Below are 24581 nucleotides of genomic sequence, written 5' to 3' on the forward strand. Positions count from 1 at the left end.
CTTGTGTGTCGGGCGCCCGCTCCCCTCCCTCCTCTCGGGCGGCAGGGACTCAAATGCAATGATTGGCCAGTCTCGCTGCCACTCACATCCTGATAGCCAGTGATTGGCTGTCAGGATGTGTGTAGGCGGGGCAGCGTGACGAACGTGAGAGGAGCTAGGCTCCTCTCACAGTCCGCCCTGAAGACCGGAACGGCGCGGGAATACAGCGAGAGGAACGCACGGAGCAAAGGTAAGTGAATTGACACAGGGGGGACTTGGGGACTTAATATGAGGGATGAATTAATATGGGGAATGAATTACTATAGGGGGGATGAATTACTATATGGGGGATGAATTACTATATGGGGGATGAATTATTATATGGGGGATGAATTACTATATGGGGGATGTATTACTATATGGGGGATGAATTACTATATGGGGGATGTATTACTATATGGGGGATGTATTACTATATGGGGGATGAATTACTATATGGGGGATGAATTACTATATGGGGGATGTATTACTATGGGGGATGAATTACTATATTGGGAATGTATTACTATGGGGGGTGAATTACTATATGGGGGATGAATTACTATGAGGGATGAATTAAAATGGGGGATGAATTAAAATGGGGGATGAATTACTATATGGGGGATGAATTACTATATGGGGGATGAATTACTATGGGGGATGAATTACTATAGGGGGGATGAATTACTATAGGGGGGATGAATTACTATATGGGGGATGAATTACTATGGGGGATGAATTTTCATACCGTTTGTTACAACATATCTTTGCGAGCAATCCTTTTCGAGGATGCTGGACATAAAGACGAAGAAAAGGAACAGACTTTGTTGCGAAAATGACATGAGAGTGGCACTTGCCAAGGTAATGCCGCGCATTTCTGAACTGGCCTCTGAAAGACAACAGCAGAAGTCACACTGATTTGCGGTAAATATTCATTATTTTGTTTTTGTGTGAAAATCATGTTTTAATGGTTTTGTTCTTTGTTCTTAATGGTTTTGTTCATTTTGTGCACCTATGTATAAATATATACCTATGTTTTGAATTTTAAAAATCATATTTTATTTTTCCAATTAAGAAGGGTTCGGTGAATGCGCATATGAAACTGGTGGGGTTCAGTACCTCCAAAAAGGTTAAGAACCACTGATCTAGGAGTAGCATGCATTAACACCAAACGTGCATCAGCATTCATTCAAAACACGATTTTAGATGTGTTTTTGCTTTCTTTTTATCTGCAGCAAACCATCCAGGGGAGGAAAAAAAGTTAATTGTGCATGAGGCCTAAATGTAAAGTCAATTTAACCAGTACCATAAATCTTACACTAAACCTGACCCTTAAAAGGCACATAAAATCTATCCTAACCTCTATTTCTATTATCCTACCACTTTTTGTTTTAAACTAGTACTAAGAACCTTTGTATATATAGGTCACACTTGGAGACATACATGTGTATTCATGCTACATAGGCTCTTCATCCTGCTTTTCCGTATCACATTATGGTTGTGCTTTACTGCCCTTTCTCCGTTTCTCCCAGCACAAATCTCTGATTCAGCTGACCACTATGAACAATGCATTCCCTGTTCATCCTGAGATTGCTAGATGTTTGTCGTTAGTTAGCACTGTTAAGCTGGTCACACTCTAATAGATCTTCCAATGAACATTATTATGAACATGCTTATAAACACTTTTTCATTCAAGAAAAAATTTCCATCCTGCTCCTTTGATTTTTCTCTTTACTGCGGTCAAAAACGAACATAGATTTGACTCCACTAACAATTCAAAAATTGAGCAAACGTTCTTAAAATGAAAATTTTCAAAAGGAATTCTACTGGTGTATGGGCAACTTAACAGAGCCTGCCTTTCAATGACCACCAATGTAAGGTGGCCCTTCTCCCACTAACCACCAATGTATAGGGGCATATCTCCACTTACCAATGTAAGAGCGTACCTCTCTCGCTCACCACCAATGTAAGGGGGCAGCTCTTCCACTACCCACAATGTAAGGGCATCTCTCCCACTGAACACCAGTGTAAGGGGGCATCTCCCTCGCTGATCACCAATGTAGGTGGCACCTCTCGACTGACCAATGTAAGAGGGCACCTCTCCCACTGACCACCAATGTAAGAGGGCACCTCTCCCACTGACCACCAATGTAAGAGGGCACCTCTCCCACTGACCACTAGGGGGGGCATCTCACTGAGGGACCACCAATGTAATGGAGCACCTCCCCAACTGACCATCAATGTAAGGGTGCCTTTTTCCAACTGACCTTTAATGTAAATGGAAATGTTTTCTCTGATATTCATCTGACATATTACTGACCATCAATGTATAGGAGTACTTCTCCAGTGACCACGAATGTAAAGTGGGGCACCATTAACCACTAATATGAGGGGATATTTTTCCACTGACCACCAATGTAGAAGGGCACTACAATTTTCACTGTCTGCATTTCTTTTTTTGCCATTCTAATATTTTTTTCATATTTTATGATTATTACTGAAAGTAAAGTTGTGGAGAGAGATGTTAAAAAAATTATTTGCCCCAGGAGTCAAATATGCTAGGAGAACCACATTCCCTGTTCCCTTTTTGTTTTGTCTACAACTTACTGATTGCACTAATGTACTATAAGTTTTAAAACACTTCCAGTCCGGACACTTTCACCCCCTCCTATCTAGGCCAATTTTCAGCTTTCAGTGCTATCACACTTTGAATGACAATTTGCGGTCATGCAACACTGTACCCATATGAATTTTTTAGCATTTTTATGAGACAGATAAAGCTTTATTTTGGTGGTATTTATTCACCACTGGGATTTTTATTTTTTTTGCTGTGTAAATGAAAATGTCCCAAAATTTTTTAAAAAGGTGTTTTTCTTATAAAATTTTGCAAATAAATAATATTTCATCATAAATCTTGGCCAAAATTTATTCTGTTATCTTTTTAGTAAAACAAAAAAAATAACCCAAATTAGTTTTTTATTTTTTAATTTTTTTTATAATATTATAAAACCCCCCACAAGTACTACTTGTGGGGGGTGATGAAGATTTTTTTTTTACACTGATTGCTTTTAGACCCATAAAGGCTGTAAAAGCAATCATTCCTCCTTCTCTCTAGCTGCATTCTTGCAGCCATTGAGAACTACTGAGTGAGCTGTGATTGGTCACAGCTTGTCACATGGTACAAAGCAGTTGTGAATAGCCTTGTACCATGTGACCTCTGTGATCATTCACAGATTTCACACGTAGTAAGCAATGATGTCAAAAGTGACAACTTGCTTACTTCTCTGCATGTGATCCCTGATTGGCCAATCAGTGATCACATGATCAGGACTTCGCACAGAGGTCCTGTCCGATATTTGGTGTTCCACTGTGTCTGGAGGACACAGCGGGCACCGGATCGCGGTGCTGCGCGCTCCCAGGGAGCGAGCACAAGCAGGGTGTGGGTAGGCCGTTTATAAACGGCCACCTGACCCTGCACTGCCACCGTCCACCCGTTTATATACAATGGCCGTTTATATACAATGGTTAAATATACATTTTAAAAGGGGTTCACTAAGAAATGTATTAGTTTAGCTGTCAAAAGGTCAGATTAGAGTACATCTCATCCATATTTATAAACAGTTGAAGAAACTACGGTATGTTGAAAGCAACAGAGAAATGGCATTCAGAGACTTGTTAGGAGACCAGACATGGAAGTCGTGTATCCTGAAGGAAACGCGGTCAGAAATGTGGTGTGATTTTCAGTCCACTCAAATGATAATGATCACACTGGATCACACAAGAAATAGTTTTAAAATTTTAAAAAACCCGCTGCAACCAGTTTGCATGGTACTGCAATACCATGCAATCTGATACAGGCAAACTGCATTTGCGATCTGTGTTTGGGGTGTCGTTAAAAATACATTGACACCCACAGCAGATTGCACACACCATGCATTTTGAATGCAGTGCAGAAAATACACACGGAACACGGATTTCCCAAACCTTGTTCTGGTGTGAATGGGCCATAAGTCATTGATTTTTATTATAGAAAAAATGTAAATGAAAAAAAAAAAGTAACGTAATGTGGAGAAATGTATATAACATAGCTCACACAGATATTTCACAGATACCTTTACGGTAAAAAGGTTGAGAAATGCTGCCCTAAGTGATATCTTATCTCATCAGTTGTAAGAAGAAAGTAAATGACCTAAACTGATAACAGGTTTAATGCTAATTTCATTTACAATAACTAAAATATAGAAGAATGTTTGTAAGAATGGTAAAGTTATATCAATATGCCTAAAATTCTATGCATGAATGCATATTCCTCAAAATATTCTTAGCATTCCTATATGTGATTAAAGCTGTAATGCTGATGTTATGCTGTTAGCTGATATGCACAAACAAATGCTGGTATGCATGACAATCTTATAGGAAGCAAAACCAGCTTGTCTTTATCCATTTTTAAGCTTTCTGGATAAACAGTTTCTCAACAATGCATCTTAACTGTAGACATTTTGAAACTGACATATGACAATTTAATACTTGGCCCTTTGTGTCTAAGACAGCCATTGTACGTGGCCGGCAGTAAATCATATATCGAGCTGCCAGAGGGTTCTTCCTAACAAGGATAATGTAGGATGACATAGTTTGACTGATCTAAAGCAAGATGGGTAATGAGTTCTGGTAAGAACAACTAGGCTCATTCACACTATAACACACATAGAAAAGTATATAACTATGCAATTTGGCATGTATTTTGTACTTGTACAAAAAGCATCAATTGGAACATGCTAGAATGCAGCATACAGGGCTCTTTCACAATGCAATGTAATCATGTAGAAAGAAAATACATTCTCATTTGTCCAAGCATTTTGTACTACACAATACATGGCTTTTATGTGCCTGTGGTGATTGAGCCCCAGGATCCGCCATACAGACATCCATATCGATGTATTAAATGTAGAACAATGGAAAACAATAGCAGCAAAAAACTGGAAAAAAAAACTCAGAGTAAACTCCTAAGATGGCCATAGATGGAGTGATTTTCTTTCCTGCAACCACGAGTTACCACAATCCTACCATGTTTGGCATCAAAAAGCTTACAGAAGACAGTAGATGAAAATCGGAACTGATTGTTTTGGAATTGATTGATTGCTCCATATGCCACAGAAATGAATTGGTTTCAAAGTGATCACAATTTTTCAAACCACCCAGTTATTTTCACCTTCAGGTTGATGCTGCCAAGTAAAGCAGGACATACAAGGCTTGAATTTCAGTTATTCATTTAGTAGTCTAATAGATTATGCAAATTTCTTTCCTGCAACCATAGGTTGAAGGAAAGAACCAATCAATTCCCTCATCAACACAGTCAGTCTTGATGTGGGAATCCCTTCTGTGAAGCCATGGTGTTCTCCCAGCGGAGAGGAGTCATCCCCTGCTGGGAGAACAAAGTGATTACTGATAGCAGCTATATAAGCCATTAGCAATAATCGCATGTAAAATCCAGAAGGTTGGTTGTACCCAAGTTGATCGATCAACTTGGGTACCTTCAACCTGCCCATACCAGCCTGTTAAACTGGCTGAGATTCAAACCATCTATGGCCGGCTTTAGTTTAAAGGTCTTCCTACAGGTAAGCTTATAATAAGTCTTATCTGTACTGTGGGTATGGTGAATAGCTCTTAAACTTAAGCCATTTAGGAGATATTCACATTGGCTCTAGCTGATGACATCTCTGAGCATTCGCAGTGTGCTCTGCATTCATTGCACACTGATACGCCTGAATGCAGAGAGCGCCATGCCAATATTGTGACTCTTGTGTGCATATTCAGGATTGACGTCATCGCAACCTGGCTATTCAAATGGTTGGAGAGCTAGAATCCAGAAGGAAGACTAGGTGAAGATGGAAGAGCTGGGAGCAGTGACAGCTCAGTGCTGGATGTTTCTGTACAAGCTAAGTCTGTCATAATGTGCAAGTATGCCGGGAATACTAGCGCATTATGCCATAAACTTGCAGGGGCTCATTAAAAAAAAATTAGTAGAGTTTACTACTGCTTTAAAGTGTATGTGAACCTTAAGGCCCCCTTCACATGAATGGACTGATGGGGTCCGTCTGTCTGTTTTTCAAGTGGACCCGATCAGTCCATCCATAGACTTCTATGTACGTCAAAAACAGACAGACGAGGATCTGTTCCCCATCCATCCAGTGGATCAGATTGGGTGACAATCGGGTGAAAATGGATAGGTGGTCCGTTTCCATCTGCCCGTCCAATTGATATCAGTGGGCACTGTCTGCGTCCACTCTGCAGCAGCAGAGCCGACAGAGACCTGTCATCCGCCTGCTCAGTGGGAATCAGTGGAGAGATCTTCCACTGAGCAGGCAGATCACGCTGATGGATCCACCCCGTTTGATCAGCGGAAAGATCCCCCTCTGAGCAGGCAGAAAATGCTGATGGATCCGCCCCATTTGATCAGTGGAGAGATCCCCCACTGAGCAGACTGATGGATCCGCCCCATCTGTTTTGCTCCTATTTGTTCTGTAAACAATACCATTGAAATTCTTTTGTCATATCTGTTTAATGGGTATAAAAGAACCTGTTGATCCAGCCAGAAATCGTGTGAGCCTATAACTTCCTGTGCTCTCTGCTTGTACTTAATTCTTTATTAGTTAACATTGTTTCCAGCTCTCTCTGTGGATGACAGAACACCTCCTCCTATGTTACAAAGATGAAAAGAGGGAGACGTTCTATTATCACAGCCCACAGTGACAATGTTGCTCCTGCAGTGATACAGTGATAGAGATGAAAATACCTAACAAATCAAATAAAATGAATGCAACCACCACATCCAAGGACAGGTAAGCTGCAATACTTTGTATTTCTGTTCCTGGGTTTAGATATGCTTTAAGAACCAATCACATAAAACTTACACATGTACTTTCCTGGGATCAATGAAAAGAAGCATGAGGTAGCATAAGAAAACTTCTCCTATCAGGAATACGGTAAGCCTGAAATATAAACAGAAAAAAAAACATACAAAGTTTACTATCTAGCAGCTTTTCATGTGCTTTCGAGTAGTGATAGGCAAAACCAAGTGTTAAAGAAAGGTAGAAGGTTGTTAAAGGGGTGCTAAAGTCAAATAATTTTTACCTTAATGCATTCCCTGGATTAAGGTAAAAAATGTCCTACTAATTGTTCTAGCTACCCCCCAAACACTCACCTGACACCTCTCACAATCCAACCCTGTCCCTGCCAATAGACCCACTTTCTTTTCTCCCTGCATCCACAGGCTTCACTGGCAGCAGTCCGGTAGCTCTTTCTGTGTCAGTCATATCCTGTGAGGAGGGACCAGGGGGTGTAGTCGAGGTGCACTGTATGTGTCTATGGATGAACGCAGCCTGGTTTGCTTGTGCGACCGCACAACTGCCCCCTCAGCATACAGCTTACATTGAGGGTACTCACAGAAAGAAGATGTGGACAGTGGGGGACCACTCATAAAGAGGAAAAGGACTGCTCTATGCAAAATTGTTGCATGTAGCAGGTAAGTATAAACCTTTTTTATTTCAGGAAGAAACTGCCTTTAGAACCCCTTTAATGCATGCCCTTAGTGGAACTGTGCCTTATACTGTTGTCTTGACTGGCCCCCCTTTATTCCAGATTTGTTTTAAAAGTACAAAATAGCAAAGCATTACCTAGTGGACTACTATAAATAAATCCAGACAAAGCATAGCAAAGTCATAATGACAAGTACCAGCTTTCCATTAGTCACAGCATAGCTGGAAACTCCAGCAACTCTGTTGGACACATAAATCCCACATAAATCCCTCTGTCTAAAGCTTAATACACATGATCAGAAAATCGTAGAAAAATACTGCTTTTGAAGCAATCGTACGATAATCTGATCGTTAGTGCACCGCTTTCATATGAAATTATTTGAAGGGACAAGCATGAAAATTTTTCTTGTACGATACCGGATCGTACGATTTTCGTTTAATCAGTACAGCTTTCAATACTATACAAATACATCACATCACTTTCAAATTTTCTTTCTGTAGTACAAGTACATAACCTCTTCATTTTCAAAATGAGACTAGCATGCAAAAAAAATTATTCGTCGCATACTCATCGCGTGTATGGGGCTTTAGAAATACTTTTGCCATTAAATAGGTTAAAATCTAAGGCAGAACAGTACTAATTTGACTGGGAGCTCCCAAGGTTCAATTGTACAGCTAATACAATTTATAAAAAGGTATTATTTCATCCGTATAATAATGAAATGAATATGAGAAACATTATTTCTAAACTCAATAGATCTGTTCTAAAGTCAGACTTCAGTCGTATCAGTTAGCTATCAATTAAAGTCATTCAGCAGAATCTTTAATATGAATTTAAACTTTTTTATTGTTCCCTGCACTCATACTAGAGAGATTTCCCTTAATTTTTTTGTCCTATGATCAAATATCACTAGCACAGGAAATGAGAAATCCTCCAAATCTATACACAGAAAATAATAATGATCTATGTATAGTATAGGCAGGCACGTCTTTAAGGAGGGGCAAAAGGGGCAGCTGCCTTGGGCCCAGTCACAGTTGTGGGGCCAAAAGCAGCTGCCCCATAGTTGCCAACTGTCCTAGTTTACATTCCCTTATCCCTTGAAGTCTTCATCCCACTCTGTGTTCCAATATCTCAGCATGAAGTGTTGTCACCTTTGCTGTTCAGCTCTGCTATGACTCACATGGGGATCTTGTCAGCATTCATATGAAAACACCAGGTATTCATATGTAAATAGTGATGGGCTGGTGGAATCGATATGTAAATAGTGAGGCATTCATATGTAAGTATCGACAGAATTCATATATATATATTATGCCCCTTGAGAGTTGTGTGTGTGCGTGCGCGCGTGCATGCATGTGTGGTGTGTAGATGTACCAAGGTAAAGGGAAATTTACACTGACCACCAATGTAATGGGGAATTTGCACTGACAACCACTGTAATAGAAAATGTGTATACATTTATTGAATGAAAAAAGTATAACAGTGTATGGCCAGTTTTAATGCACAACTATTTAACTTTTGTTTGGATTGCTTTGGAGAGATTGCTAATCATTTCCTGTTTCAGTGATCACTGTGTCCATCACAGGAATATGAGGGTAAATCTCCCCAACAATAGTGTAAAAAAATGAGAGAGGTTCTACTCCTTTCTACTATCCCAAAAAAAAAAACATAGGTGACTATTGCTTTACTTCAAATTGAAGGTGAAAAAATATTCCGGTAGAGTAGTTAGGGAAATCAAGTCAGGTCTCTTCAATAACATAATTTTTTAATCTGTAGTATCTCTTGGTAATTTAACAAAAAAATTGTGTTCTTAAAGGGACTCTCACCATCCAAAACAGTAGACTGACAAGCAGATTCCCAGCAAGGAGGCCATGCCATGTCTGATTCTTGGTCCATACTGTGCGGGAGGTAGGTAATATCGGAACAAGAAGGCCAGGATCAACGCAGAGAGTTGCCCTACAAGGAAAATGCGCTAAAAAAAAAGATAAAAAGGGATATATAAACAGCTGATAGGTTCATTGACCATGACTGTTACTGTCAGACCATTTTATCAGTTATAATTTTACAAGTATGGAAAACAGGATCAGCTATTGTCACACTACACAAAGGTCACCCAGATGGCAGAGTAGAAGGCCATAAGCAAACTCTGTGCAGCGTGACTGGAATGTTGCTGCATTTATTGATCCTTCCTATACAAATATGACATATACTGTATACTAAGCACTTATAAACATTTTTTATTAGAAAAAGACCTGGAAATCTTACACTTGCTAGTTTGTATATTCAAATATGTGAAGACTGTATGCTTCTGGGTGAAATGATGTTGAACAGAACACAAAACAGCAGAAATCAAATGTTTAAAAGACATTACTGATCCTTATATGGATCATAAGGCCTCATTCAGACAGGCACTGAGGTATTTGTTTTAGGGCTGGCATCCTCCCTGAGCTACATGCAGGTACGGCCAGGGCCGGTGCTACAGCATTTTGCACCCAAGGCAAGACCACCTATTTGCACCCCTCCAAAAAAAAATAAAACTTCAAAACAAATCTAATCCTTGCCAACGTTAGCTACCTATGGAGACTGGGGAGCTGGGAGCTTGTGCAGCACTTCATTGGCTGGATACCTCTTCTTGAAGGATTGGCTGAAGTTTGCAGGAGACAGCTTCATCTCCAGCTAACATCATCTAATCCTGTCTAGGGACAGTGACACCAGGACCCAGAAGTGAAGTTTTACACATTGCTTCTGGGTCATTACCAGGAAGGGGAGATCAGTGAACAAGTGTTCGCTGATTTCCTACCCTTCTATTGGTGGCACTCACCACGCAGGTCCCAGGTCTGCTTTTGGGTGCGGAGTGCGGAGCCTGGGAAGCATTGAAGGGCACATGGGGGGCGTGGAAGCGATTTGGAGGCTGCACAGCTATTGAATCATTTTCACCTGACAGTCAGCATGTCAGATTTGCACACACTCAATGTGATGCTTCCCGTTAGTTCTTCTTTACACTTGGGTTTGAGGGACATTAATCTCCCTGGCAGTCTAACTAATCAATGTTTTTGAATGTCAAAGCGGTACATTGTTTTGCATGGAAATGTGTTGTTTTATATTGTAGGCCTGTAATTCTTAGGAATAATTCACTTAATGTTCATGTTCATGTCCAAACAAGAGTCTAGTAAACATCCCGGGTATGATAAAGTTTGAAACACAAAATCATTAATTATAATATAATAAGTAATTATAAAAAATAATAATATTATAATAATAAATTTAATTGAATAATATAATCAAACCAAAAACACTGAAATTTGAAATATAGCGCCAAGTTTTCACATCACTGAGCATAGTCGCAGAATCGTTTTCAGTGTCTGATGACGAATTTCCCCACAAATCATTATCACTCAATTCTGCAAGTGGTTCTAATTTACTATCGCTGTTCTCTAGCTGGTCAAAAACCGCTTTTGACCTAAAGGGACGCTTTTTGGACGCCATGGACGTTCTCAAGTTTCCAGGCAGAAAGAACAGTAAAAATGCAGGCAGGGCACAGGACAAAGCACTCGGGACAAAATGTATGTGAAATGGTTTGATACAGTAATGTAATCCTAACAGATTACAATGTATTGTGTGTATGTTATATTTTTACTTTTTTGAATCTCCCTCCGGTTCTGCCCCCGTGTACCGATGCTTGCAGGGAAGGGAACCCGGAAGACAGATGCCAGCATCAGCCGGAGGACACAGCAGGAGGACATCGGGGGATCGCAGGACAAGGTAAGGATCGGGGGATTGCAGGAGAAGCACTACAGTGTAATCCCAAGTGTGGCTCAGGGTTACCGCATTTGGCACTGTAAATTAACCCCGAGCCACACTCAGGATTACCGCTAGGAAGGTTAAAAATGTGGGACCGAGCCACACTTTTACCATCCCCCATTATGCTGCAAAGGCACTGCCACCATAGTATGGCAGCAAGGGGTTTTACACAACATCCCACCACTATTGCCATACTACGGTGGCAGTGCCTTTGCAGCATAATGGGGAGTGGTTGAAGGACATTAAACGTGTGGCTCAGCCACACATTATTAATGTCCCTCGAACACAAGTGTAAATAAGAACTAACAGGAAGCATCTCACTGTCCTTATGTGCTTGTCATCATTATCATGATGATGATCACACAGTACAGAAGGCCGCACATCCTCCCCCTAGACTTCAGGGCAGGCCCGAGGACCCACACCCTCCATCATGTGAAGAAAACACACACATAAGTAAAAGGTGACAAACGTGGGAGTGAATAAATAAATAAATAATAAATCTATAAAAATAATAAAGTGGTCGTGCCAAATTGTGCACTGACCAGGCCCTGAGGCCTGTAGCAAAAAAATTGCCCAGGACTTGGCCAAAAGGCCCGGTCCTAGAGGCGCAGTGCAAAAAGTGTTTAAACGCAGTGACCATGTGCTCTTTCGCAACGTGGGGTCCCACACCCAAGTGCTACTCAGAGCACCCCTGAGGCGACTACTCAGGGGGCACTGTGTTTGCGGACTCTCTGCCTTCCCAGCCCCTGGCCAGACAAGGTAGATCCGTCCAAATCAGGAGGTACTGGGTCCTTCCAGTTTTCTCGGGGGAATTACTCCCAGGGCCCCAGCTTAACTCGTGGCGCTCCCCGGTTTCTGTCCCCCCGGTACTAGCCTTCCAGACCCCCATCATACCAGTGAGGGTACTATACAACAGCCATCCCCGCAAAGCTAGAATGGCCGGGAGCAACCCCACTGGACACTGATAAGAACAGATACTACACTTGATCTTAGCCAAAAGGTCGAGAAGAAACTGCTCTAGTTCAATTTAGCACTTACAGAATCCTTTCATTCAGCTGAAATTGGAGCCAAGGGAAGTCCTGCAAGTATCACCTGGCCAGGGGCGGACTAACAACTCATGGGGAGCCGGGCAATAGGGGATCATGGGGCCCCTGTGTCCTCACCCACACTCAAACCACACCCAAAAAATCCTATGAAAGGTACCAGGGACATCTCATGGGGCCTTCAAAAAAGGGGGGTTTGTGAAAAGAGATTCACAGAAAAGCGGCTACATTATGAACAGACCGTGACACTCAGAAAATTTTCCAAAAATTATGCTTTATTACACAGATATAAATATGACATATGGGCATTCGCCCTGGTTTACCATCACCTCAGTATGAGACAATAACACACAGACCTAAAACCATATAAAATGACATCAAGACCGGTCTAAATGTATGTGCAACAGAAAAAGTGACTGCAAGAGTCTAATATCTCTGTAGTACAAACACATAGGTAAACACTTCCCTGAAGAGGTGTATCCAAAAATTATACCATAGGTATACCATAATATTAAATAATGAATTTACACCAATATCATAATGGTGAATCCCGAACAGGGAATCCAAAAATTATACTATGGATATACGTATATCACATGTATGAAATGCAGTAAGCACAATAAGCGTAAAAGAGGGGAACAGTAAGCCTCAGGCCTGTTTGGAAAAAGACATAAATGTCAAATATATGATGCAATACATTCCTGTGCCGGCACACGTGGTTGGGGCCCGTTCATCTGTTATGTGAACAGCTGTATCATAAAGCTCTTGAATGGAAATAAGCCCCATTTATTCCCAGGATGGGAGAAAAGGTGCAGATTGCAGCACTCTGCTTGAAATGGTGTCTTCACCACTGTATGTGGACTACACACCACCCTTTGTAGGAAAAGCAAAACATATCCCAAGGAATCTTCTGCCTGTTGAGCTATATGCGGTATGTCCTGTATCCTACACAAAGCACCATAATGTCCCCATCCTGTAGTGAAACAAATAATGTGGGAAGTCACTGACAGAGCTTGCACTCAATAAGATAAGTAGGTCATATTGATCACAGAGGACCGTATATCTAATGTCCTGTAACAATCCACTCACCACCTGTGCCGTGGATAAAGGGAATGAAAGAAATGTCCTTCATGAATATTGCCAAACACGGCCACAGAGGCCCAGGAACCACCGCTGACATCCGCCGATATACCGCGGGTTCCAGCCCCCTCTCAGCGCCTGTACTGCTCACGCTTGCCTCATGGCATGTGAAGATGGCTTCCTCCTTATGGGTCAGCGTGCGTTCCACCTAGTGCGCATGACCGGAAGTGACGTATCTGACGTATGACGTCAACGCGTTTCGCCGATGGGCGTATCTCACTCAGCTTCGTCAGGACCACTAGGTGGAACGCACGCTGACCCATAACGCACGCTGACCCATAAGGCGGATGTCAGCGGTGGTTCCTGGGCCTCTGTGGCCGTGTTTGGCAATATTCATGAAGGACATTTCTTTCATTCCCTTTATCCACGGCACAGGTGGTGAGTGGATTGTTACAGGACATTAGATATACGGTCCTCTGTGATCAATATGACCTACTTATCTTATTGAGTGCAAGCTCTGTCAGTGACTTCCCACATTATTTGTTTCACTACAGGATGGGGACATTATGGTGCTTTGTGTAGGATACAGGACATACCGCATATAGCTCAACAGGCAGAAGATTCCTTGGGATATGTTTTGCTTTTCCTACAAAGGGTGGTGTGTAGTCCACATACAGTGGTGAAGACACCATTTCAAGCAGAGTGCTGCAATCTGCACCTTTTCTCCCATCCTGGGAATAAATGGGGCTTATTTCCATTCAAGAGCTTTATGATACAGCTGTTCACATAACAGATGAACGGGCCCCAACCACGTGTGCCGGCACAGGAATGTATTGCATCATATATTTGACATTTATGTCTTTTTCCAAACAGGCCTGAGGCTTACTGTTCCCCTCTTTTACGCTTATTGTGCTTACTGCATTTCATACATGTGATATACGTATATCCATAGTATAATTTTTGGATTCCCTGTTCGGGATTCACCATTATGATATTGGTGTAAATTCATTATTTAATATTATGGTATACCTATGGTATAATTTTTGGATACACCTCTTCAGGGAAGTGTTTACCTATGTGTTTGTACTACAGAGATATTAGACTCTTGCAGTCACTTTTTCTGTTGCACATACATTTAGACCGGTCTTGATGTCATTTTATATGGTTTTAGGTCTGTGTGTTATTGTCTCATACTGAGGTGATGGTAAACCAGGGCGAATGCCCATATGTCATATTTATATCTGTGTAATAAAGCATAATTTTTGGAAAATTTTCTGAGTGTCACGGTCTGTTCATAATGTAGCCGCTTTTCTGTGAATCTCTTTTCACAAACCCCCCTTTTTTGAATGCCTTCTTTGGCTACTGAATGGAAACCAAACATTGGGTGACACGATAATTTAATTAACAACCTCTTAATAACTACCTATAATATATATACATCTCATGGGGCCCCCTACTGATCCCGCGCCCTCTGGCAGTGCCGGAGTACCCTAATGGTCAGTCCGCCCCTGCACCTGGCTCAACAAAAATTGATTCTAAAATAAATTTCTATTGTAAAGCGCTGAGCAAACTGTTGGCGCTATATAAATCCTGTATAATAATAATAATAATAATAATAAATTGAGCTGGGTGGAAAGTTATCGGCCAAACAGTGACCACATCCTGTCCAAAGAAGTCACTGTCCAGAAGCATCATTTTAATAAGGCTTCTGAATACAATATTCATCAGTGGAGATTCATCCACTCATCCATGCTGTTTAACATGGATGGGGGAGTAAATAGATTTTCTTAAGCTGGCCATAGGTGGATCAAAATTCAGCCGGTTCAGGAGGAACTGGAAGAATTTGGATCCATAGCAGGCTGGTTGTGCTGAAGTCGATCTATTGATCAACTTAGTACAACCAGCCTGTCAGGTTTTTTTTTTGTATGCAGCTATAGCCATCAGCAGTGATCATTGTATTCTGACAGCTGGGAAACAGCAGGAGGGATTCCCCCATCAACACTGGCCTGTGGTTGACATAAATACATTTGCATAATCTATTAGACCAGTGGTCTCCAAATTGTGGCCTAGGGGCTGGATGTGGCCCTTTGCTTGCTTTTATCTTGCACTTGGGGCACTGTTTAATCCACTGACACCAACAAACTCCTTCCAATGACACCAATGATGGGGCATAATTCCCACCAATGACGGGGCACAGTTCATCCCAATGATACCATGAATGGGGCCCAATGACACCAATGATTGAGCACAATTTCTCCCTATGACATCATCGATGGGGCACAATTCCTCTCACTAACACCAAATATGGGGCATTGTTTACTCCCACTAATGATGGGTCATTTTCCAGTCCGGCCCCCCTAACGTCTGTACGAGAGTAAACTGGCCCTTTGCATAGAATGTTTGTAGACCCCTGTATTAGACTACTGAATTAATAACTGAAAGCCAAGCCTTGTACAGCTGGCTTAACTTAACTAATCAATCTGAAGAAGAAACTGGGTATTGTGATCCATTTCAAACCAATTCATTTCTGAGGTGTATGGAGCAATCAATCAATTCCAAAACAATCAGTTCCAATTTTTATCTACTTTCTTCTGTAAGCGTTTGATGCCAACATGTGTTTAAAAAATCCCGCTTCAGTCGATCCTGAATACGGCTGCCAGACTCATTCACCTTTCCAACCGCTCCATCTCCGCCACCCCCCTCTGCCAATCCCTCCACTGGCTTCCGATTGTGCAACGGATCAAATTCAAAATCCTAACACTGACGTACAAAGCTGTCCACCATACTGCCCCGAACTACATCACTGACCTAATATCCAAGTACCACCCAGCACGCACACTCCGCTCCTCACAAGACCTCCTACTCTCTAGTTCCCTGGTCTCCTCCTCCCATGCCCGCCTCCAGGACTTCTCCAGGGTGTCACCCTTCCTCTGGAACTCCCTGCCCCAACCCATCAGATTATCACCTACTCTCCTCTCCTTTAGGCGCACCCTGAAAACCCATCTCTTCAGGGAAGCCTACCCCACCCCCTCCTGACCTGCCGACCTCCTCCACTCTTCCTACCACTCCATCCCCCACAGCTATCTCCTCCTGTACCACTATCCCCTCCCTCCTAGATTGTAAGCTCGAAAGAGCAGGGCCCTCGATCCCCTCATGTTTTGCATTGTATTGGTATTGTTCTGTCACATGTTCTGTCCCCCTTTGTAATGTACAGCACTGAGCGAACTATTGGCGCTTTATAAATACTGTATAAAAATAATAATAATAAATTCAGATATTCAGCCAACCAAAACTAATGTACAGAACAACTGATTGCTTGAAAAAAATCAATGCACATATGGGCAATATTAGTGAATGATCACAGCCAATAGGAGCTACTAAAATTTGCCTGAGACAGGCTTAGATTCTTCAAATGAAGGGTGTCTCTTATGCAGGCCATAGACGGGTCGATTATTGGCTGAATTTTTGTCCGCACGAAAAATCGGCCGATATTCACGCCGTTAGTGGGGCAATGCCGTCAGCCGTTTTTCGTGGATCTTCTTGTTTCTTTTTATCGGTCATGCTGGAAAATCCACGAATAACGGCCGTTTTTTCATAGACATTGGTGGCAGCATTGACAATTCGGCCAATAAACAGCCTATCTATGGCCTGCATTAGCTTAAGCCCATAATTAAAAGATAAGCAGGCAGGACCTATTCAGTGTAGATGCTTCAGGGAATTAAGACAGCTACACATGGGCAGTTTTATTCCTGTGACTTAATCAGATAACTACCACAATTTGGTTTTCGTGGTTCAAAATACATAGGGTGTGATTTACTAAATGTAGCACTGCCCCTTGGGACAAGCTGGAATATATTATGGGTCCTGCGCTCAATAGATCCAACCCTAAGCAAACCCAATCCCTCTGGCACAACTGGTAATGAATAGCAAATACCCCGCCAAGAAATTTGCTGACACAGGGTTAAATAAAACAAGAACAATTTTATGGAGAATGAAATGCAGTGTAGAGAGGTGGGGTTCCCCTTTCAACTTCAAAACTTACTTTTCTTCTTTTATGCAATGCAGTAAATTTGGTCTGCCACTAGAGGGCTTCACAGCCAAGAGTCTCCGGATGGCAGAGTCGCACTTTAAGCAGAATACAACTGATATCAAACAAATAAACTTACTTATACTGTATCAATGAAATGTATTACCCACACCGGTGTATGATTCTGCTTCTGAGGGGCGTCAGCCAAAAATCACCTCAGAGTCAGAACAGAATGCAATAAAGAGGTACATCTAATAAAGCTACTAAACCAGATTCCCCCACTCTAGTCCTTGTAACGGTGGAACTCTAGTTGGTGCACGTTTAGTCCTTACAATGAAGTAAATAGCAGCTGAAGGCTTCTTTGGAGTTTCAGCTGGTGTGGGTTACATCCGATTTCACTAGGTTTCTGGGCTGAGAGGGTCCAACCTCAGTGTCTAAACGCAACACAAAGCACCCCAAGACCAGGGGCAGTCGCAGGATGCAATCTCCCAGTATGTGTCAGTCCCCGGGGCAGACAGTCTCAATTACACTGGTGGTGAGGGGCAAAGCAGGCAGGGGGATCTGTGGCTTGCACAGGGCCCCGGATGGGTGAGATCCCAGCAGTGGGGTGCGGATGTCCCAGTCTATATGCAAAGTGTAAATGGTGTGTCTTACTCTCTCCAGGGGGACAGCTCACCAGACTCTGAACACACAGCAGGGTCCCTCTATCCGCACTGGGTGCTGTAGTGCCTCCTCCTCTGCTTGGACGGGCTCCACATGTCCCTGTCTTTTCTCCAGCCTCGTGTCTCCCTGTTCTCCCCTTCACTTCCTCCTTCCTCCCCCTCCCAGCGTTCTTTGCTGTGTAGTGGATGAGTCATGAACTTGGCAGAATGCCCAGGTTTTACAAAAAGGAGAGAGAGAGAGAAAGGACTGACTGCTGATCATGTGATTCCTTCTGAATCCTCTTGTACAATGAGCCTGCTACATAAGGAAGTCTTTTTTACATGGGACAGAAAACCTGCGTTCATTGATAACAGTTATGCCCAGGGGATTTTTTTTAATCATTCCAATTAGTATGCAAGTGTATTTGTTATGTAACAGTTACATTTCCCAAGTCAGGTTACAAAAAATCCTTTTTACTTTGTTTCCAACCCCTGGTGGCCAAGCCAGTTTTCCAAAGTATAAGGTCCCTTTCACACTGATCAGTTTTTGATCAGTTTTTCAGTTAAAAGCAAAAGAAAAATGCATCCCTTTAAATCCTATGGTCCGTTGCATTTTTAAAAGTCCTGCTTGCTGCATTTTTGGTGCATATTTTGTGCATGTTACAAAAATGCACCAAATACGCACCTCCCCATTGAAATGAATAGAACATGCATCAAAAACTCACCTGCTGTTTGCATTTTTGGTAGGTTTCTTTAGTCACATGTCCAAGTTTCACAGGTGCATGCTGGGCAATAGGCACCCAGAAAACGCACTGGAAATGTATCAAAAACTTGTGTTTCTACCGCATTTTTGCAAGTCTTACCTTCCTGCCTCACCTCTGAACTACTGAATACCTCCCTCTATGTTATGGAGATAAAGTGGAGATTTTCTGTAGTCCAAAGTTACTTCCTGTCCTACTTTGACAAAGCTGCTTCACCATAGACACACCACATTATATCTATATGTTCTAAGGACCTACTCACACCAGGGAGCTCAGTTGCAGTATGTAACACATGCATTCTAGTGTGCATTGCATTTAGGCAGCCCATTCATGGATCTAACAATCACTGCTGTACCAAGTTTGGGTATTGTAGTGCACCACAACACATGGTAGTGCAATACTGCATGTTGCTTTGCACTGTGTTATAGGTACATTGGGAAGGTGTGTTGGGGTGCCATTCACAATGAATGATACTGCACTGTGGTGGTGTAAATGGGCCCTAAATGTAACTAGTGTATGTACCGAAATTAAATTTGTACACATAAGCTTTTAGCAGAATTTAGGAGCTGCAGTGTTTAGGTGAGGTTAAACCTCCCTCTCCTGGATGCGGAAGTATCGCGATCACAATAGGAATGTTTTGACCACTGACCATGGGAAAACGCAAAACGAGCCAAAACACAACAACCGCAGTACTGCGTTTATGACACGATTTGCGTTTTCCCATGGGCGGTGGTCAGGGTAAGCTCGTGTTCATGAAGCCTAAATCTCAGAACTGGATGCAGAGAAATGCAAATCCTTGGCAGGTAAAACAGCTTTCATATATGTATTTCAGCTGTGCCTTTAATTGTCTGTCTGAAGTTTAAAGCATTGTACAAAAATATAATGAAAAATGAATACAAACATAAACAATTATTTTAACACTTTAGCAATATAAATGTATTTGCTTAAAGTGGTTGTAAAGGCTGAAGGTTTTTTACCTTCATGCATTCTATGCATGAAGGTAAAAAACCTGTGTGCAGTCATGTCCCCAGGCCCCTCAATACTTACCTGAGCCCCACCGCGATCCAGCGATGTCCATGACAGTGTTGGCTGTCCCGGGTTTCTTCCTCTTTATTCGCTGAGACAGCAAGCGGGAGCCATTGGCTGACAATAACAGCCAATCAGACAATGAGTACAGAGAGGGGGCGGAGCCAAGCCATGGCTCCATGTGTGAATGGACACAGGGAGCAGGTGGGGGGCACCCGACTGAAAGTAGGAGACAGTAGAACCTGCGGGGGACCAGAGAAGGATCCGGGCTGCCCTGTGCAAAACCACTGCACACAGCAAGTAAGTATAACATGTTTGTTATTTTACACACAAAAAAATGAACCTTTAGTATCACTTTAAATTAATTCTAAGGCTCCTTGCACACTGGCTTAAAAAATGCTGCTCCTAGAGGAGTTTAACATTTTGCCTGTAGAAAAACCTGTTATTCATGCACATTAGGTAGTCTAGCTCAGCGTTTAGAGAAAGAAAAAAACCTTCTGTTTGCATTTTTGAGAGCAAAAAAAAAAAACACTAAACGCTCCTAAACACTCAAATTTAGCTTTTTTCCGCCAAGAGCACTGGAGTTGTATTAAGCCAGTGTGCATGGACCCCAAAGCCTCCAACGAGTAGAGGGATACCGAATGTGTCAAATTTTTAGGAGTACTGTGCATGCCTCTGGGTCCCAAGTGTGTATGGTAAATGTGATTATTCATCTGATGTATGTGCTTGCGTTGGTCATGTGACCCGTCCTTGTTCTATACATGATCAGGAACGCAGTGTCAGATAACCAGCCAGATACTCAGTGACCATTTGCTCACCATAGACAGAGTTATTGCCACACAAATCATCACTTTTTCTCAGCCCTATACGAGTGCCTAAATATTTAACTGATTACTAAGGAGCAGGGGTGGACTGACCATTTGAACACTCAGGCACTGCCCGAGGGCCCAGGGTCAGTAGGGGCCCCATGAGTTGCCCCTGGTACCTTTCATTGTCTTTTTCATAGGCTTTTTTGGGTGTGGGACATGGGGGCCCCATGATCCCCTATTGCCCGGGGGCCCCATAAGTTGTCAGTCCGCCCCTGCTAAGGAGCTATCATTTATTGTGGCAGACAATCATCAGCATGCAGTAGCATGTACAATATATCACCATCATTCACTATATTTACTTTCAAAGTGTAAAGCAAGTATAACTGCAGGTACAGATCCTTCTTGCAGGTTTGCCGACAGCACTCATCTCCATTTCCCATTCCTATTTGTGGCCCACAGTTAAGCCTGAGTGCTGGAGACCTCTGACCACCCTATGTTATCTTCAGGCACACATAGGCTCCTTCTGATGGTGGAGCATGGGGGGGAGGATGAAGGTACCTAAAAGCAGGCAGGAATGAGTACAAGTTTGTGGATGAGCTCCACACTAGGTAATGGCATCCAGCACAGCTTGTACCAATGTAGCAGGTGATAAAGGGTTACATTTAGGTACACCTGTTGTGAAAAAACATAGAATACTATTGCAGACCCTCCATGTGAAAATGTCTCTTGTTCATGGGGCTTTATGGGGCCCTAGGCAAGGTAGCAATCCCCCCCACCCCTTCCCCATCACTTCAACTGACAATATTAAGGATTACAATAGGCCTCCTATTTGCATTGTAAGTACTGGCATAGGCTGTCCCACACATTATCTGCATCCACCCTTGTGAACGGACTGGCAGGTACAGAGCTTTAACCAACTGCATTAGCTCCCTTGTTTACTGCAGGAGCATGAAGATTCTAACATGGCCCCCAGAACATTGAAATTTGCCTAAGCGGACCCGTGGATGATCCTGCTGCGCTCTAGCATTAGTGTGTTGAATCACTAAGTGCTAGTTCACACTGGAATTCAGAATCTGTGTTCCTGTATGATTCAGTGCAATGCGATTTTCAGCCCATTCATTTGAATGGGCTGAAATTGCACCAAAAGTAGTGCATGCGCTACTTTTAAAAATGCACTGACTCTGGATTGCATGGTAGTGGAGTGTGGGAAATGCGCATGGAAAGCAGGTTTTCCATACTTCTGGTGTGTGTGTTATGGTGTGAATGGGCACTAACTTAGAACAAATGTGCAACAGGAAAAGTCAGAACCCCTGACTTGTACAGGTGTTCCAAATCCGTAACAAAAAACTTATTAAAACAGAGGTATGGACAAAGCTTGGTTGATCATAACTCTCATGTGGGTCAGAGGAGTGCACTTAGTTTTGTGCTCCTGTTATCCAGAATCAGCTAACAGTGGGCTAAAGCCTGCTAACATCTAATGTCACAGTCTCTGGATGTACCCTGCCATTCATTTCGGGATGTGTCCCATTCAAGAGATTTCCCTTCACTTCCTGTCCCACGGCCAAACAGAAAGCGAGAGAACATCCTTCCAAAGTGAGGGAAATCACCAGTAGTGTTCATATTAGATTTCCCCTTTACTCATTTTCTGGTGACAACCCAAAATGTGAGATTTTCTTTTATTTTCACTTTCAATTTTATTGGTAGACAGGACAAATATAGAGGGTGAATCTCCCTAATGAGGACAAAGACAGCAATAACAACCTGACATGGGGTCTAATCCCTCTCCACTCTATCCAAAACAATAAAAGTTTTTTCTTTAGGTATACGTTAAGGACTGATGCACATGGACATGATAAAATATAAACATCATTGCAGGGGATTTGCTGGCAGAAATATCCTGCTTAAAACAAAAATGCATAAAATGCATCACTTTACATGTTTGTAGGCATCCAAAATGTCCAAAGACCTGTAGAATTCTTCTTCCATTCTTTTAGCTCTATTTTCAGTCCCAGCATGTACACGTGTGCAAACATTTACATACCTACACACACAGGGCTGCTGTCAGAAACCATGGGGCCCCATACAGCCAACTTGATAGGTCCCCTACTTCCAAAAGGAGTCCCACAGTTTACTATGCTTCAGTTTGAATGAACACAGTGAGTCATCGGTACTGGTCACTCATTGTGTTCATTCAGGGAAGGAAGTGGCTGGTAAATGTGACATATGCTGCCGGTGGGAAGGAAAGGAGGGAAGCTGGTAGCACTGCAGGAGTGGGGGCACACATTTACATACCTATACACAGGACTGCTGTTAGAAACCATGGGGCCCCATACAACCAACTTGATAGGGCCCCTCCTGCCAAAAGGACTCCCACCGTTTACTGTGCTTCAGTTTGAATGAACACAGTGAGTCATCAGTACTGATCACTCATTGTATTCATTCAGGGAAGGAAGTGGCTGGTAAATGTGACATATGCTGCCGGTGGGAAGGAAAGGAGGGAAGCTGGCAGCACTGCAGGAGTGGGGGCACACATTTACACACCTATACACAGGGCTGCTGTTAGAAACCATGGGGCCCCATACAGCCGACTTGATAGGGCCCCTCCTTTCAAAAGGACTCCCACAGTTTACTGTGCTTCAGTTTGAATGAACACAGTGAGTCATCTGTACTGATCACTCATTGTGTTCATTCAGGGAAGGAAGGGGCTGGTAAATGTGCCAGTGGGAAGGAGAGGAAGGAAGCCGGCAGCACTGCAGGAGTGGGGGCACACAGGGGCCTGGACAACGGGGGAAACATTTAGTGCACAGGGAATGTGATGGGTGCATGGGGGGGGGGCAATTAATGGATCCCATCCCCTGTATGTCTGTCTCTGCAGCGGTGGTAGAGAGAACCATACAGAGGATCAGTTCCAGTAATTGCCCCCCCTCATTCCCGATCACCCTACCTGCCCACATCTGACTCACCCAGCTGCCTGGGCCCTGTACAGCAGGACTGGAGGTACCCCCTTATCCATGGCCCCCTTCTACACATACAAATTATACCGAATCACTGAGAGTGGGGCGCAGAATTTTCTGCTTTCATTTCACTGAACACAAGAGCGCAACGCAGCTGTGCGCACAGGTCCATATAACTCAATACTGCCCTTGGAGACTGGTGTGCCTGTGTACTATTGTCCTTCATGTGATATCTCCTATCAGTGGTGTTCTTGTTACCCTGCCTGCTCACTACTCCAGCAGATAACAAAGAGAGCACATGGACCGCCCTGCTCTGCACAGACATTTCCTCCATCGCCAGTGACGTCATCACGGGCTGTCATCCCCTCACACACTAGCCCACTCTATGGTGTCATTCTACAACTCCCTGCTCATTGTCACACGGACCTCCGCCTTCTGCAGCCCACCAAACTCTCCCTGGAGCAGCAACACAACTTTAGAACGGTGCCAGCTACTTCCCTGCAGAGGTTGAGAAGTCTGGGTCGTGCTGTGCGATCAATATAGAAGTAGTGTACAGCCAGCCAAGGCATCCACTGAGCACCCCCCTCCCTCCCCCCACACACATATATGTATACACACCTGTTCTGTAGGAAGGGTGGTGACCAGGTGCCACAGGACCAGCAGGGGTGCCCCTTCTTCAGACACCCCTACCCCTTTCATGTCCTCTCCGAGTCCTCGGTGATCTGTACTGACAATCCACCCCCGTGCCGAGACTTCCCTGACACTACCTACTATGACACCCGCCCCTGCCCTACCACACCCGCACACACACCACTCCGACAAGTGTGTTGCTAGGAGGGCACCCCACAAGATGTGAATGGAGGGAGGAACTTGGGGAGGGAGGCT

At 43.1% G+C, this 24581-nt stretch overlaps 1 protein-coding gene and 1 pseudogene across 1 annotated transcript in view; both read right to left on the reverse strand.

Annotated features, from left to right (window-relative positions):
• The window catches only part of LOC149455428 (membrane-bound glycerophospholipid O-acyltransferase 2-like), an 84094-nt gene extending 59578 nt beyond the window's left edge, over positions 1–24516 (reverse strand). The window contains exons 1-3 of the mRNA XM_089686279.1: positions 24315–24516; positions 9381–9526; positions 6930–7007 (exon numbers count right to left, since the gene is read on the reverse strand). Of these exons, the coding sequence (XP_089542405.1) occupies positions 6930–7007; positions 9381–9526; positions 24315–24395 (305 nt within the window). The 5' untranslated portion in view covers positions 24396–24516. The remainder of the gene's footprint in view (positions 1–6929; positions 7008–9380; positions 9527–24314) is intronic.
• Positions 12253–12368, reverse strand: LOC149455429 (U2 spliceosomal RNA; annotated as a pseudogene).
• Positions 24517–24581: the final 65 nt, after the last annotated feature.

The sequence above is a fragment of the Staurois parvus genome, unplaced genomic scaffold (genome assembly GCF_062004578.1).
Source record: "Staurois parvus isolate SC_StPar_1 unplaced genomic scaffold, SC_StPar_1.0 ptg000394l, whole genome shotgun sequence".
Classification (NCBI taxonomy): domain Eukaryota; kingdom Metazoa; phylum Chordata; class Amphibia; order Anura; family Ranidae; genus Staurois; species Staurois parvus.